Source organism: Oreochromis aureus, linkage group 7 (genome assembly GCF_013358895.1).
Source record: "Oreochromis aureus strain Israel breed Guangdong linkage group 7, ZZ_aureus, whole genome shotgun sequence".
In the NCBI taxonomy this organism is placed as follows: Eukaryota; Metazoa; Chordata; class Actinopteri; order Cichliformes; family Cichlidae; genus Oreochromis; species Oreochromis aureus.
In genome coordinates, this window is record NC_052948.1 from 47,000,781 (window position 1) to 47,017,374 (window position 16,594).

A 16,594-nucleotide genomic window follows, 5' to 3' on the forward strand; every position below is an offset into this window, starting at 1 on the left:
AACTATTTCTTTCAATTCCAGGACTCACTTTTGCGTTTCACTTTATTACTGTTTGTCAGGACTGTGCATAATGGCACCCTAACAAACTGCAGTAATTAAACCCTTTGCAATAACCACAAGATTGTTGCGAACAATTTGCAGTCAGAGTCGACTGAAAAGAATAAAAATAAACAGAAAATCATTTGCTTCAGTGATAAAACTGCATTTTAATCATTAAAATCAAGGAATAAGTGGGACAGACGTGCTCAGGATGTTGATGTGTCAGTTTTGAGAGAAAAAAGATGTCCGCAGTTTCTCAGCCATCATTTATCTACAGGTTGTCAGATTTCAGATCTATGGGGCAAGATAATAAGAGGCTTCAGTATGTAAATGTCTATTTAGACATCTGCTGTAAAGGACGGATGTGCAAACGAGGTGCTTCAAATGCAGCACTTTGCTGTTTAAAACTTTGAAACTAGAACATTTCAGAATATTTGACACCACCCAGAATTTGAAAGAAGTTACCCAACCAGCTCTCAGTGTCCCAGGCACTCATATTTGATGGCACTGTGATAGAAAGTTTCTTAATAAACAAGTGGTATAACCTTATATACTTATATGATTACACAATGCAATTGGGTTTGATTTAATCACCTGTGATGCTCTGGGGACAGCGATACTTCTGCTGTGGAGACATTAGAGAGGTTAGAAGTAAGTTTAATAGAAAATATGAAGCTGTTTTGTCTCTTTGTGCACGCAGTCATGTTCCTATGATGCACCCCAGCCGCCTCATGTCTACGTGTAAATAAAGGAGTCCATCTACCCAGACTGATTTTCCACAGCAGCTCCTCATACTTAAGGTCAGCTGTTAATGCAGGAGACCGTGTCCTCTGTATCCAGTGAGGGCTTCCTTACCCTAATCATATTTCCACAAACAAGACGATGTTTGTTGTTACACCCATATAATATTAAAGGTTTGTCCTTGGTTGTAAAAAGAATTTCTATCATTGATCTACAGTGGAGTTTATATACATCACATCTGAGGGTCCTACTGGATCGTTTGAAGCTGCATTGCTAATAATAGCACTAGATTACAGACTAGTAGTGTGTCAGTGATCAGTGAGGTAAGAACAGGTTTATGTAAATTATTTTCTTCAAGTCGAGAAAGTACCCAAGCTTTCCTGACATGTTCTGACACATTTCGCCATCACTGTTGAAACTCAAAGGAGTTATTTGTCACTCAGAGTAGAAATTGTACTGTTTGATTTCCTGTTTTTTTTTCCTTTACTTAGTTTCATTGTGTTATGTTCATGTCTGCACTGCGTGCTTATTTTTATGAATATCACAGTACAATTTATCATAAGATTAAAGATGCTTTTGTAAAGAATAAGCTGGCAATAAATGTGACTGTAGTTTATGGGTGTGGCTGTTTATGGCTTCACTGAGACATTTCATGTCATTTCTTTGTGCTCATACTAAACAAATGATTAACATGCCTCTGAGACCTGAACATAAACTGCAAACCACTGTCTTCATGTCTCCCTGCATGATCTTAATGGTTTGAGTGAAGCACTTTGTATGTGAAATTTGCTGTACAAATACTTGCTTTGACTAATATTTCAGCAAAAAAGCATATAATGTTTATGTTTAATGTCACTTCTGAAGGTCTCATTCATGATCGATGTATTGAAAACCAAATTTAGCCAAACAGAGCAGAACTGCTGCCACAGACAGGAAGACACATCATGAAAAGTAAACACAGAGATAGCATAATGCTAAGATCATAGATTAAAAGGAAATGGAAAGCACTAATGCATCCTTTTAAACAATCTAATGAGAACTATTTATATATGCTAATATAGTATTATGACATAGAATCTTCAAAGGCTCATTGTTATGGTTAATGAATAATCACTTGTGCTTTACAGCCATGAAAACAGCATATTGGTACTTCTTATTCTTGTGGTGAATGAAAGGTATGTAAAAGCAGCAGATGAGATAAGGATATGTGAGATCCTGACGCAAAACTGGAAATCTGGCATTTTTATGATCATAGCTGGTGTGTTATTTGGTGAGGTTCAGATGTGGAACTCCAGTAATTACTGGAAGATTTAATAGTGCTGAATATGCCAGACGATTGTGCACACTGTAGCTTGGGAAAACCTGGGGATGAGTGATAATTATTTCTCTGAATGTAGTTATTTTAAGCTGCAAAGACAGAAATCTCCCTGTTTATATTAGATTGAGACCACGTGTACATAAGTTGGAGAACGCGGTATAATTCTGAAGATTTCACTGTGAATCGCAATTGTATCTGCATTTCAGTGCGGCTCATTTGCTGATATATGCATTTATTTCTTTTATTTGTTTTCCTTCTGGAGTGTGAATGAACTCCTGCCTTGTTTGTGCATGTCTTCTCTTTCACCTCAGGAAGGGTTTAATGAGAAGAGTAAAGAATAGATCTTTTAGATATATGTATATATGTATGTACATGTATTTGCTGTGTAAATGACTGAATGTTTGTTTTTGTTGTGCTGGAAGTTGTAGCTCATCTGCACTTTTGCTATACATGATATAATGAAAACCAAGCCTTCCAGGTCTAACAGCACAGTTTGGGGTCATGTGATTGTTAACAATCCAAGGGGCAAATCCATTCATCAACATCTTACATTTAACCTATTAACCTTTGATTTAATGGAGCTTTATTTATAAAGGGGAACATAAAGAATACTTGTATAACTAAAAACATGAAGTTCTCACAAAGTCACATTTGAAGTGTTACTGCTTGGTTTCGGAGTTTTTTTGTTGTGTTTTTGTTAATGGCAGACATGGAAACCCTAATGGTAGCACTTAAAAAATAATAATAATGCACCTTTTGTTGAGGACTAATCCTTCAAATCTTAGCAGTGCTTTCTAGATCAGTTATAATCAGTTAGAAAAAAAGGACAATTACTACTGATGTGCAGACCTTCTTTTCCTCTGCTGTTATTTTGTGGTAATTATGAAGTTATATGCTACACGTTTTTCATCCATTAAACCGAACTCTCTTTCCAATGAGGCACCAAGTAAATATTAATGTCTCTTCACAAAGGATCGAATAAGCGCGTCATAAGTTAAAAGTGTGAGTTTTTAAACCGATAATGGATTTTAAAGGCACTTACAGCAGTATTCAAGAAGTGGGACAACCCTAACTTCCTGCAAATATCCACACCCATTATTTACAAATCATAGGCTATCTGGCTCTATAATTTTTACTTACTTAAACAAAAGCGGAACACATTTTTAAAAATAAAGTAAAAATTGAGGAGGGGGGGCGATTTAGGCCTCCAATGCAAACAGCTGATGACGGACCAGCTGTGCAGCTGCAGTTAACATGGTGCTCACAGTGAAAAGCCCACCAGTGTTTTCTTGCATAATTACACTGCCACTAATTGGTAGTTTGGCCACAGATGCATTGAGCCGACTGGAGATTTTTAAAGAGCCTGCTGCACCTACACGCTGTGGGCAACCTACGTGCAGAAAGCGCTACGTAATCTTTGTGTGTGTGTGTGTGTGTGTGTGTGTGTGTGTGTGTGTGTGTGTGTGTGTGTGTGTGTGTGTGTGTGTGTGTGAGTGAGTGAGGGAGTGAGCGTGTTACAGACAGGCAGTGGAGCATCTCTGCTCTCTCGTAAGCATCGCGGGGTTTAATCGCTCCTTCTCCCTCGTCTGCAGGAGGCGCCTGTCGAACCCGTCTGTCTGTCTATCCTCGTCCCTCCGTCGGTCTGTTTTAGCCGTTTTCTTTAGACAAGTTGAAGTTTGGAGACAATAACCCGTCCTTTTGTTTTACACCCCTCTTCTCCTGCTCTTTGGGTGAAGCTTCACTGTCATCCCGGAAGATTCAGCACCTTCTCTCTCTCCTCAGAGGAAGTTGAAGCAAACAGGTGCGTGAACCCACAGCTCGTGCATCCATCGCCCTTAAAATGTGTTTAAATCGTCCATTTGATGCTGTTAACATCTGCACAGTTATTTATTTATTTATGCATTTTTATCACACACTCCAACACAATCGATCCGTTCTCTATTCCGGTTATTTCAATTTATAGTAAAATCCATTCATCCATTCATGGATGCTTAACAAAGGCTGTGACCAGCAGTTCCTACAGGTGGGATTTCCAGCAGCCTCAGAGCACAGCTGCCTGTATGGGCTGAACCCCACATTTGCACAAATATTTCAGCCGACGATATTGGCTTGGCAAACCTGTCGGAGGGAAAAGAAGAAGGGCGGTGGCATCGTGTGTGTGTGTGTGTTTCTTTCTTTTTCACATCGGGCGTTTCATTTCATCCCAGTGTGCTTTCTCACTGTTCCTGTTTTCAGCACCCTCACAGCTGTGTGTGCGTAAAATAAATAAATAAATACATCGGGAGCCAATCGAGCAGCCATGGACGCGTTAATGAAGGGTTTCTCTAAAGCCAAGGACGGGGTCGTGGCAGCGGCCGAGAAAACCAAGCAGGGAGTGACCGGAGCGGCTGAGATGACGAAAGACGGGGTCATGTATGTCGGTGAGTTCTGGGTTTTAATTTCATTGGAGACAATGATGCCAGAAAAAAGGGACGGGACCTTTCCAATGCTACTAATTCACTGATATTAGTATAATTACTTCCACTATAGGCTGATTACTAAATTAAACAGGGGACTTGTGGGTTATATTTCTAATTGACCTCCACCTGTATGTTGTTACAGGTACTAAAACAAAGGATGGAGTCACAACAGGTAACAGCATACATTATTTCATTGCTTCTCTGCATGACTTTACCCGTTTTCTGAATTCAGTCTGACTTTTGGTTTGACTCAAGCTGTCAGAAAAGGTAATCTATCCAAATCCACAGGTGGTCAGTAAGAGAGCTGTACTGTAACTCTGTAGGTTGGGGTTATATTTCACTGTTTTACTCAACACAAACCATCTAATCCCCCACGGGCCATGCCTTGCCATTTCTCATACATGAAATACAGAGAAGCAGAAGGAGGCCGTCTGCTGTAGGCATTCAGGGAAATGGCTGTGCTTTTGTGGGCAGGTGGGATTATGAGAGGAAAACACAACAGTGTGATGTCTTATTTATTGTGAATGTGGACAAAGGATCTTTGCTTCCAGTGGGACTAAGCGATGCACATTAGATGATCTGATAATCTGCTTTCAGGTGGTCCACACAGACCAATCTAATGCCCTATGAGTACCCACGACTCGACTAATTATCCCATGTAGCACTGCTGCATCCCCGTAAGCCACATTTTGGCTCACTGCCAATTAAGACAAAGCAAACATCACCTCAGAGTTGACTACACAGCAACCTGAACAGTTCTTAACTGTTTTGCAAAGTCACCGAAAGCCTTAAATTCATTCAAATTAGCATTACAAATTCCTCATATTTAAATTGTGGGCCAACATTGGGGTTTTGATTTCCAGTGTTGCTGTAGGGAATACTTAAGCAAGACATCAAACAGACAGCAGAAGGTTTGGTGCTTGGTGGCCCAGACCTCAGCTTTTAATGACATTTTCAATCTTAATTTCACAAAGAGATCTCACTAAAAATACTCTGCAAGACACATACAGGAACGCTTTGCATTAATTCAACTTCGCTTTGCATTATAATTCAACCTTAAATGTAAAACCAGTTGAGCTGGCATGTTACACAACAGTGCTTTGCTCAAATAGTTGAAGACTAGATGCGGCATACAGAAAGGTTTTAAATGGAAAAGCCTGCAGGCGGCTCCCAAAGTTGGTCTGTTAACCAAATTATATGTCAAGTGATGATCCTGTTTTAAATAACACCGCAGGCAAAGCAAGTACGTTTATTTACACCACTGTTTCCAAAGAAAATGGGGGGTGGGGGGTTGTGCACACCATTTTCTGTCCTGTTTATCATTGGCAACAGTTCGCTGGGACATGCTGTTGCCACTAAAGAGATGTAATTGCGGTAGTTTTGGAAGTAAAAAGTGTTCCCATTCTTCCCATCCAGACTTTGTTTTTGTTTGTTTTTTTTTACTAGGGTGGCAGTGCGTTCTGGGATTATCTTGCAGAAATAAGCAAGACACTTCCGGAAAAAAACATGTCATCCAGATGTGCAAGTTAGATGTGCTATGTAGACTCCACCTGAGTCTATATCAAACAAGCTCACACCCAGAGAAGGCATTGGCCTTTCAGCTGATTTACATGATAAATACACCTGGCAGACAAACAGTGCAAACATTTTGGTGTAGGTCCTATCCTATCAGGAAAACGGCACCGCCACTCAAGTTACTCCCACCATTGTGGAAGTTTGAGAACAGTATCCTATAGCGAGAACTGTGTCATGTTTGTTCCCTGTTCTACATGCAATTTCTCACAGGTATTGTTGTGGCTCTATAGAGATACATCCTCTATTCTCCTCCTTTCATCCCTGCAGTTGCAGGTAAAACTGTGTCTGGAGTTTCTCAAGTGGGTGAAGCAGTGGTTACTGGAGTTACTGCCGTGGCCCAGAAAACCGTGGAGGGCGCGGGCACCATCGCCGCTGCCACCGGACTGGTCAAGAAGGACCCGGCCAAACAAGTAAGAAAGAAGACTGTGTTTTTCCTATATCAGTATAAGAACTGATATTACAATATATAAAACATGTATATACGTGTTAGCACCCTCTTGTGTGGGTGCTAACACGTTAACGTTAACACGTAGACGCCGTGCAGCCTCACACATGGGGCGATCTGCGTTAACTCGCTAACGGAGATTTGCCGCATTAATGCGGGTATGGCGTTAATGTCATTTTAACGAGATTAACGCTGACAGCACTAACATATGTATATGTATATATATATATATATATAAAGGTGTGGTTTACAAAGTTTTAGATGTTGCAGTCTCTGAAGATGATGCGCCTTCTCATTACAGTTAAATAACTCCAGTATTGATTAACCAAAGCTAAGCGGTAGCATAAACACAAACCTTGATTAAATGACAAAATTAAACCATCACCTGGCAGATTGTACTATGCAAATGGAGGATATGACCTCATTGTTTCATGCTATAATGAAGGCCTCAAAGCCAAAATGTTAGCATGTATGTTAGTGTGGCTAAATAAATTAGTGTAACTAATCCCTGAGACAGACTGGCGACCTGTCCAGGATGTACCCTGTCCTATTTAAGCTGGGATAGGCTCCTCCCACGACCCTGAATCAAATAAGTGGAAGATAATGGATGGATGGATGGATGGATGGATGAGATTCATCAGCTGTCAAAATTTTGTGTTTGTGCTACTTATTACTTTTACGTATTCAGGGTTGGAGTTTTAGATGTTACAATTACAACATGATAAATAACTTTTGAAGAGACCCTTGAATGGTTAATTTTATAGCTCTAGACAAATTCCAAGGGACTCTGAAGTTTTCCAGAATTTTCTTTTCCTCACCAAGAAATTTCTGATCATTTTGCAAATTTCAGTTACTCATAACACATCCATGTGTCTTAATATTTACTTCAGACCGAACATTAAGGATGCTTACGCTTCCCCACGGCCAAATCAGTATACCCTATATGCACGCAGTTAAAACACACTGCAGGAAATGTCATTTGGAGCCCAGCACATCCCTCCATTTCATGTTGTGGCCGCAAGCTACAACCCATTACTGTGCCAAATGGCCTCCTGACCTTGAGTCATTTGTCATCAATTCTCATATTTCTTCTCTGAAATGGAAGGTGTTACATACTGTTAGTTTTCCTGTGTTTTTCATCAGTCAGTCTGGCCTTCGTTTGTCACAGTAGGAGGAAAAGGCGAAGGCGGTTTACCGTAGCAAACCATTTACTGCTGAGACACAAGTCAAATATAAAGTATGACTCTTCTTTTGCCCTTTCAGTGGGTTCTATGATTGTGTATTTTGCCACTATCTTTTTATACATCTATCTCTTTGCGTTTAGACTGAGATTTTGAGAGCAACTTTTGTATGGGTAGGGCCACCAGTTCAGACCTTTTTTTCTAAAATTACAAGTAGCCTTTTGATTTCACTAAAAGCACATTGGAACAAAATCTTATAGTTGTGCTAATATCGCAATCTTACACCTGCATAGAAAAAATTAACTATTCACCCATGATACATTGCTGTAGCATGTAGTTTGTTCACAGGGAAGAGGAAGGCTTAATTGAAAACATAAGGACACAAGATAGCTACACCATAAATCATGCCCTGTTTTACTGCATATTTTACTTTAAATTGACCCATACTGTAGCACCCTCAAAGACTGACGTACGCATGATGTAGTTATAGAACAGGGTTTATTCTGGTCTTGGCAACCCGTGAGAACTGCTCATAGACAAACAATAAGACAAAAACATCACATCAAAATGCGCTCTTGTACTTAGTGTCAATCAATCAAAAATCCTTAATTACAGAAAATAAATCATTTAAAACACACAAACCTCGTGAGCTGACATCCAGGAGGTGCTAAATAGTCCTTTATGACCTTATCCTCCATCTTCTTTCTCAATTATTTCCACTCTTTAAACGATATTTTCTCCATGTGTGGAGCTAACTGTGAGCTGCAGCATGCAGACACCATGTGCGCTAGCAAAAGAAAAAAGTGGCTGGGTGGAGACCCAAACAGCAAAGCTGTACCCTACACAGTTCACCACCAGAGGCCAAAATCCAGACATACAGCTTAACAAACATCAAATGCAACAAACATCAAATGCAACAAACATCAAATGCAAAAGACCGTTACACATACTTTAAAAATAAACACCACGACGAATTAAAAATGGCTTGAAAATAAGGTTTGAGACAATTATGTGATTAGGAAAGTGTTAGCTGAGGTCAAAGATCCAGAGAGAAGTGGATGCATTTTCCCACAGGCTTCTACAGTCAGACTTCTTTATGCAACCAGACAAGTCGCCCCCTGCTGGCCGTGAGAAAGAATTCAGGTTTGAGTCACTTCAGAAATGATTTCACTTTTAAGCGTCAGCATTAGTGTGTCTAAGTTCTTCATATACATTGATAGGACAAAGATAATACAGCAGCGCACCAGAAATAAAGTAAAGATGGTCAGAAATGTGAAGCTAACTGCTCTTTTTAATTACTTTTAGTTATTCCTAAAAAAAGTAAATACTTAATATTTGTCAACGCTGCTAGATCTTGATGTGTTTTTACGAGAATCCCTGAACAGAAACAGCAAAATTAAATGTGTCTATCACCTTTAATTGCAACTTTAGATCTTCACTTTTGCACTTCTGCTTCACACCAGCTCACATTAACGTTGAAACTCTTTAGCAGCCGAAAAAGAGAAATTTCATCATAAGCAGCAGAAAAGGAAAGAGAAAAAGCTGTCACCACTGTTCTTCTTTTGTTGTCAACACACAGCAGTTACACTCTCCTGAACTTACACTGTTATATATCTGGATTAATAAGGTGTTAAATTGTGCTTTTCTGACGGCAGCGTTAAATTTGCCTGCAATAATTATCCCCCTCTGCTGCGAGTAGCAGGAAATAACAAGCCGGCCAAATATTTCCCAGGGCAACGCAGAGACTTTGTCGAAGGTTTGTTGTGATGCTCTTTCTTCCCTTAATTAGTTATGAAACACGGGGGAATCCATAACAGCAATTTAACAACAGCATGCACACACATGCACACATTTCTTTAACTAAGCCTTAATTGGCCGTAATTAGCAAATAAGTACCCAGTGGAAAGATAAGATACCAAAGAAATCATTGAGCGATTTCTCCTGCCGGTGGCAACAACTGAAAGGGTAGAAAGAGTTTTTCGGCAGCTTTTTTACTGCTTTCATCTTTTGTTGCTGGCAAAAACAAAAAAAACCTAGAGCATCTGATTTTTTATGAAAAGACAGAATTGGCCAGCAACATCCTGTCTGAACCTTTCATCTTCCACAGAAGTTGTTTTATTGAAGCAGTGAGATAAATATTCAGTCTAAAGGAAGAATCGTGCATATACATTTCTGCACACTGTAACTACACACACACACACATTCAACCATGCTTCCATTCTCTATATATCTGTACAATAACTTTTCTTTTTCAGTGTCAGGTGAACTCACCTGTCAGGCATAACTTTCCATATGTAGACTTCTGTACTTCTGTTATACCTTCTTCAACTCGACCTTAGATTTATAGTGCACATGTACATTTTTGCCCCCTTTATTGTAACTTTATTGTGAGATTAATAAAGTATCTATCTATCTATCTATCTATCTATCTATCTATCTATCTATCTATCTATCTATCTATCTATCTATCTATCTATCTATCTATCTATCTATCTATCTATCTATCTACACAGACACACACACACACAGACCCAGGGACTCTTCCCGGTGAGAAACTAAAAAAGAAGAGAGCATCAGATTGTCCTCATTTAAGCATCATTTCCAGTCGGCTCAGCCATTAAACTTCATTAATATTGATTTTATTTAAAAATTGATGCCAGGTTGAGAGAGTCCATCAGCGATTCCCTCCTGTGGCTGATACATACACACAGACACACACAGATCCACAAACAGAGGATGGTGGGATGCTGAGTTTTGATTAATCTCCTCATCTGGTTGTTCCGCCAATTCATCATCTGCTGGTGAGTCATATCATGACAAGAGAGAAGTGGGAGAAGAAAATGAGGTGAGGGGTGGGTGGTGTAGTAGAAAACGTGGCGTAGGGCAGAGGGGAAAATGGTCTCAATAAACGCATCTTGTTGATGAAATCTTTTCAGCTGCGTGCGATAAAAGCTGCCGCTCCATTTCACGTTGAGCAGTTTTTGCTTGAAAATTGCTCTGAAACAATACAACGTGGTCCCAGGAGAGCTATCGCTTTAGTAGATTCACACAATATTGCTTTGCTGAGATATATGAAGCAAATTTCTGTGTAAAACTTTTGCCCAAAGTTGAGTCTGATCGCAGCAAACAGACAAGGTAGAATTCACTGTTACAGTGAATGTCTCCGGCTCCATAAGGGGAACAGATGGAGGCTTGATGGGTGGTGTTAAATGCAACAGCAGGAGGACAGGGTGCAGTAACTGGAGCACCTCACATCTCCGTACGTGTCAGTGCACTGTGACCACTCCCCATTAAGGAAGGTCAGTTCAATGGCACAGTGCAATCAAGGGAAAATAGGAGACATCACCCACCCCTCGCCCAGTCTTCATTAGCGTTTCACGCCTCGTCCTTGTCCCGCTTTTAGCAATCACACTGACCGCCGCTCGTAATGAAAGTTGTGAAATGAGCACGAGCGTCTTTTAATTCATCCGCGAACAAAGCTGGAGCACAGTGAACTGTGCACGTTGTTTACATTCAGTCTTTTGTTTTATACTTTTCAAAGTTTAAGCTCAGTCACACACAGATGAATTAGAAGACCGCCCCTTCAGATCAACTCATCGGTCCTCTAAAGATTTTAAATGACAATAACCACAATTATAGGAGCTTCATTTTCATGGTCCGTGTCATGGTCCAAATTTAGTCCGTGTCACAGGCACAGCAGCTTTAAAAACTCAATGTTAAGTGCTGGAAGAAGAAAAATGTTTTGCTGACCCACCACTTCATCCTGACCTCCTCCTCAGTGGATTTTGTGACTCATTAACAAAATCAACAGGTTTCCTGTTGTTTTTATGAGAGGCAGAACACGTAGGGGCTGATGCTCCACCCCAAATATTTTTTATTTTAAATATTCAGATAGATGACTGTAGAAAACTGTACAGAAAGGAACAGAAATGTCCTCACACATCCTTTTAAATTACTTTCGCCAATCTTTCAGTCATGTAATATTCCTTCTGCAGACACAAAAGCAGGCTCAAGGTATCACTCAGAGGTATTGTAGTCCCACGGCATATGTGGGTGACAAATGTGGAGGACACAGCGATACAGCCGGTGTAGTTACAATGAATGTAATGACTGTAATTTGTTTTGGACAAAGGTGTCAAAGAAATGTAATTAAATTGTGTCAGGTCTTAAAAATGGCTCCAAGCAAAGTTTGTAAAGGAAATAGTGCAATCGTTCCCATTATTGTATCCTTATTCCAAGGTTTTTCCTGTGTCTAACAATTTGAATAACTGGAAATGGGAATATCAGTATATGTAAAAGTGAAGCTCTGGTCTTTAGGCTTCAGTTTGGCTTGTGCTTGTTCACACTACAAGCAACAGAGTTAAAAAATGGACAGCCTCACTAGCTACACCTTTTCTATGTCACATGTCATCCTGGGGCCTGTGTGTATGTATGAACATTGTGATCGGGCAGGGCTGAAAAATCCTTGGATTTGTTGTGCGTCACACAAGCATCAGGTGTCAGTTTGGTTCCATGGAGCAGGACTCATAACCTTTGGCTTCTCACCTGTAGACTTATTCTGAACCACACACAGGACAAAAGATGGATGTAACGCCATGACGTCATGCAGTGGTTTTGGATGTGTAGCGTAGTCTGTGAGTCTACACAAGGAGCCTTTCTTTTCCCTAGCAATAATCCCATGCTGTGCATGTTTGCTCAAAGTGGCCACCATTCTGAGTGCCGGTCTCTAATACCACGGCAGTAATTTCTTTTTATTGTCATTTCTTTGAAATGACAGTTGGATGCAGTTAGTAGCACATCTACAGCTCAGGATATTTCACCGTGTTTTTTATTCTTTCACTTTTCCTGCTGTTTTCTAGTTTAAAATACAGCCGCATTTTAAAGATCGAGCACAAATAAAAATAAAATGTTTCTCTTTGGTCTTTCTCCAGAGTGACGATGCCTCAGCGGTACAGGATGTGGCAGAGTCACCAGTTGATACCGACCCTGCTGATGTCACAGAGGTAAGGCTCACCTGCCTCCACCGACCGTGTTAGCTGCAAATCACACTTGATTGGATAAAGTCTTGCACGTTAACCTCGCCTAAGTTTTATTAGAGGTATCACGGTATAAAACTATTACTTCGTTTTAACACATATTTAGCAAACGGATAGTTAGCTCAGGGACACGGGAACTCACTGTGTCTTTGGCATACCCAAGACAATAATCTTCAGATTACATCAACATTTCTGTTAAACAAATGAAAGGTTCATATATTATTTGGCATTTGCTGGCAACTTGCTTAAAGGTTACATCCTGCTTAGGGCAAAGATAGACTGTGAGCACCTTCAGACAGCCACCAGAGTTCATAAATAAACCATTCAATGGGTGGTGTAACATTATCTCCGTTACTTTGCACAGTTTCTGTGATGTAATGTCATTAAGCTGCACAGAGATGCGTCTTTCAAGGTGAAAACGATCGCACCGCAGGAGGTCATCTGCATCCCAGATGATAAATCCAGACCTCTATTGTTTTTGGCCTGTTTCAGGAGGACTCTGACGAATAACCTGCTGGGGAGCGTCGCGGTCGAGGATAAATGATCGAAACATTCCATGTTGCTCTGCCAAGTCCCGTCGTGCCTCGTTTTGGTCCTTTATGGAGTCTGTGCTCAGCGTCGGTGTGCGTGCGTGTGTGTGTGTGTGTGTGTGTGTGTGTGTGTGTTTCCGTCTGTGCCACCCCGCACGTCTGTACAATATCCGTGTAAATGTTGTGAAGATCGAAAGATGTCGCGTGAACGTGTTGGTGTGCGTCGGTGTGTGCCTTTTAAACGTCAGTCTCGAAGGAGACCTCAGGTGTGTGTCCTCTGTGACCAGCTGTCATTTACAGTGACTCCCTCCCACTGAGAAAGCCAGCTGATCACTGCGTGTCTATGCGTGTGCGCGTGTGTGTCTATATATTTGTCAACTGTGTGGCTATGTCAGTAACTCAAACATGGAAATATACTGCAGTCTACAAACACCTAAGTGTCTCTATATAAATGAACACTTTACAGTGATCTGTTTGAGATGGGAGCATAATAATATTCTCTATTTTTGTCTGTATACTGTCACTGTTTTTTGCGGTGGACTATAAAGTGCTGAGCTATTTGTGCTTTTCATATTTTTTAAGTTGTCACTGATATAACAGATATACTATATCATATTGGATGGACTTTTGAAAACCGAGAGCATGTAAGGTACTGATATTCATTTAATGGGAATTAAATGTTGAATAAAACGTGTAAAAGTGTGAGGCCCATGATGTTTTTAGAATTGTGCTTCATTGCTCAAATAAAATTCGAAAGGAAAGAAAAAGCTATTGTCTAAAATAAAAGAGTGTAGAAAGAAACAAAAAGGCAAATCACCTTTAGTCAGTAGTTGAGGAATAATTAGGGCAAAGCTATTTAAAAGTGACAGATGCATCTTTAAAATGAATGAAGGAGATAATGGGCAGCCACTGTAATTTGGCAAGCACCAGCATAATATGTTCAAATCATATCTGTGTGCCAGCTAAGATCTGGGCTGCGGTGTTCTGCACCAACAGGATGCGGTGAAGTCAGCTCTGACTCGTGCCAACACACAGCGCAGTAGTCACGACAGGAAAAAATAAAATCCGTAGCAGGGAGTGTGATCTGATTTGAAAGATTCAAGTTGATCTATATAGATCTATATCTATATGTGTGTAGACTAGTTTTAAGTAAGCTGGCTGACCTATAACAATAAAAACGTGTCGAGAGCATTTTTTAAATTGTGGTGTTATATGAATAACAGTGTATGTTAAAACAATACAAGCTGGATGTCAAAGCATCTTCACTTTCTCACTGAAAGTGGGACAAAAAGCAGCCAGTCCCCTTGATGACAGCCACTTCATTAGGGACAGTTCATTAGGTTCAGCTGCTCATTAACACTAATATCTAATCAGCCAATTACGTGGCAGCAACTCAGTGCATTTATGCATGTAGACATGGCTGAGAGGACCTGCTCAAGTTCAAACTGAGCTTCAGAATAGGGACGAAAGGTGATTTAAGTGACTTTGAACACAGCGTGGTAATTGGTGGCAGATGGGCTGGTTCGAGTATTTCAAAAGCTGCTGATTTTCAAACAACCGTCTCGAGGATTTTCAGAGAATGACCCAAAAAAGAGAAAGTTCTGTGGATGTTTACGTCAGAGGTCAGAGGAAAATGACCAGACTGCTTCGAGCTGATAGGAAAGCAACAAAAACTCAAATAACCACTGGTTACTGTACAGCCAAGATATGCAGAAGATCATCTCTGAAGGCAAAACACATCAAACCTTCGAGCAGATGGGATACAGCAGGAAGACCACACTGTTGCAATTCTCTCAACTAAGAAAAGGAAACTGAAGCTGGAATTCACACAGGTTCACTAAAACTGAACAACAGAAGATGTGAAAAACATTGTCGAGTCTGTTGAGTCTTGAGTTCAACTGCAGCATTCTGATGGTAGGGTCAGAATTTGATGTAGACAACATGAAAGCCTGGATCCATCCTGCCTTGTATAAATATAAATAACTCAAAGTGGCTGGTGAGTCTCTGAGTTCTGAAACCATCCTGGGGTGGACACCGTGTTCTCATCAATTACTGGTTTCCGCTTTAAGAGATTTCGGTATCTTCTAAGGATTTTGGTAATCGAAGATAATCTAGGATTAGTTGAAATGCAGTTTAAACAGAACAACCACGTTGGCCTTGAAAATGTGCTGTAGCCAGCCATCCAGCTGCAGGCTTTAGAGAGTGTGAGGAGAAAAAAAAAGAGACAGACGTGCACTCACAAAGGCATGTCCTTGCAATCAACACTTCCAGCATTTTGTTTCCTTGGAGAGATAGCACTCTTCATCAGCACTGAGGCCAGCATGTCTTTCAGTCCTGCAGGATTCGGTGGGTATTTATTGTTCACGACACACCAGTCTACAGCTGCTGTAGCCCACTGTTTTATGATGCACTTGATGAAAAGCATACATCATATTCATGCTAAAGCTGTCGTGGGCTACATGTTCTGGGGGCCTGTCATTTGGACCAAATCAGGTGAGCATTATAAAACCGTAAAAAGAAAATAAGATGCACAGGAGTTTAACTAGCGTGTGTGGTTCAGATTTTATGTGGGCCATAACGATAAAAGTATATATTTGTACTTGCATGCCCATCTGGTGGGAGGAGCCTAAAAAAGCAGGAATAGTTGTCTATTTTTAAATGCTGTTTAGATTTTTATTAACCTTTTTTTTCTTACACAGTAGACACAGTAGCATTCATAGTGCTGTTTCCTCAACACTTCTTTCATGCTGTAGTTTATAATCCTCCTTTTTTATCGTTAAGCTCAGCCAGAGTTTTAGTTTTGTCACACCGTCCACATTTAACAGTAGCCCAGTACCAAGCGATGCATTAGCTGTGCTCAAAAGGTTAAGGGAACATGTCGATAAAAATCAGGAAGCTTACCTGATTTACGCCTCTGTTTAAGATCATTTTTTCAGGCATGTCCAGATGGCTTTTCCAGGGATGCTGCTATTCTAAGACCACTCGCTGGAAGTCCGGCTCCAACCATCACGGTCCTCGAACATTGCAGAAGCAAAGGTCAACTTCTAGTCCAAATTTCTCATGGAGAATCATCCCTGGTAGTGAGAGCTGAATCTCCAGCTACCCCTGAGCAGATTTTAATTAAATTAAATCCAGGCAGAAATCAGCTAGATTGCAATTTTTGATCAAGCCTCATATCTAAATAATAAAGTCTAAAGAAAGCCAGAGAATTCAGCTGATTTCTCTGCCATGATGTTGCTGGTCTGCCTCCCAAAGCAGACTTCCTATCAG

General features: G+C 40.4%; 1 protein-coding gene across 2 annotated transcripts; it reads left to right on the forward strand.

The window, feature by feature from the left end:
• The first annotated feature begins 3,626 nt into the window (after nucleotides 1-3,626).
• LOC116331787 (alpha-synuclein-like) lies at nucleotides 3,627-14,035 on the forward strand. 2 transcript variants are annotated; one of them, XM_031754578.2, is made up of 6 exons: nucleotides 3,627-3,899; nucleotides 4,334-4,518; nucleotides 4,700-4,729; nucleotides 6,400-6,542; nucleotides 12,690-12,761; nucleotides 13,287-14,035. In XM_031754578.2, the coding sequence occupies exons 2-6, from the start codon at nucleotides 4,398-4,400 to the stop codon at nucleotides 13,302-13,304; spliced, it is 384 nt and encodes a 127-aa protein (XP_031610438.1). In that variant the 5' UTR covers nucleotides 3,627-3,899; nucleotides 4,334-4,397; the 3' UTR covers nucleotides 13,305-14,035. The 2 variants fall into 2 exon arrangements, with proteins under 2 accessions (XP_031610438.1, XP_039470385.1); XM_039614451.1 differs by lacking the exon at nucleotides 3,627-3,899 and having other exon boundaries at nucleotides 4,243-4,518.
• Nucleotides 14,036-16,594: the final 2,559 nt, after the last annotated feature.

Bases quoted from the DNA above. Each gene is read 5' to 3' on its own strand.
- LOC116331787 (XM_031754578.2), top strand. From the start codon at position 4,398: ATGGACGCGTTAATGAAGGGTTTCTCTAAAGCCAAGGACGGGGTCGTG. The intron at 4,519-4,699 runs GTGAGTTCTGGG...ATGTTGTTACAG, and splicing joins AGACGGGGTCATGTATGTCG to GTACTAAAACAAAGGATGGA. The intron at 4,730-6,399 runs GTAACAGCATAC...TCATCCCTGCAG, and splicing joins AAAGGATGGAGTCACAACAG to TTGCAGGTAAAACTGTGTCT.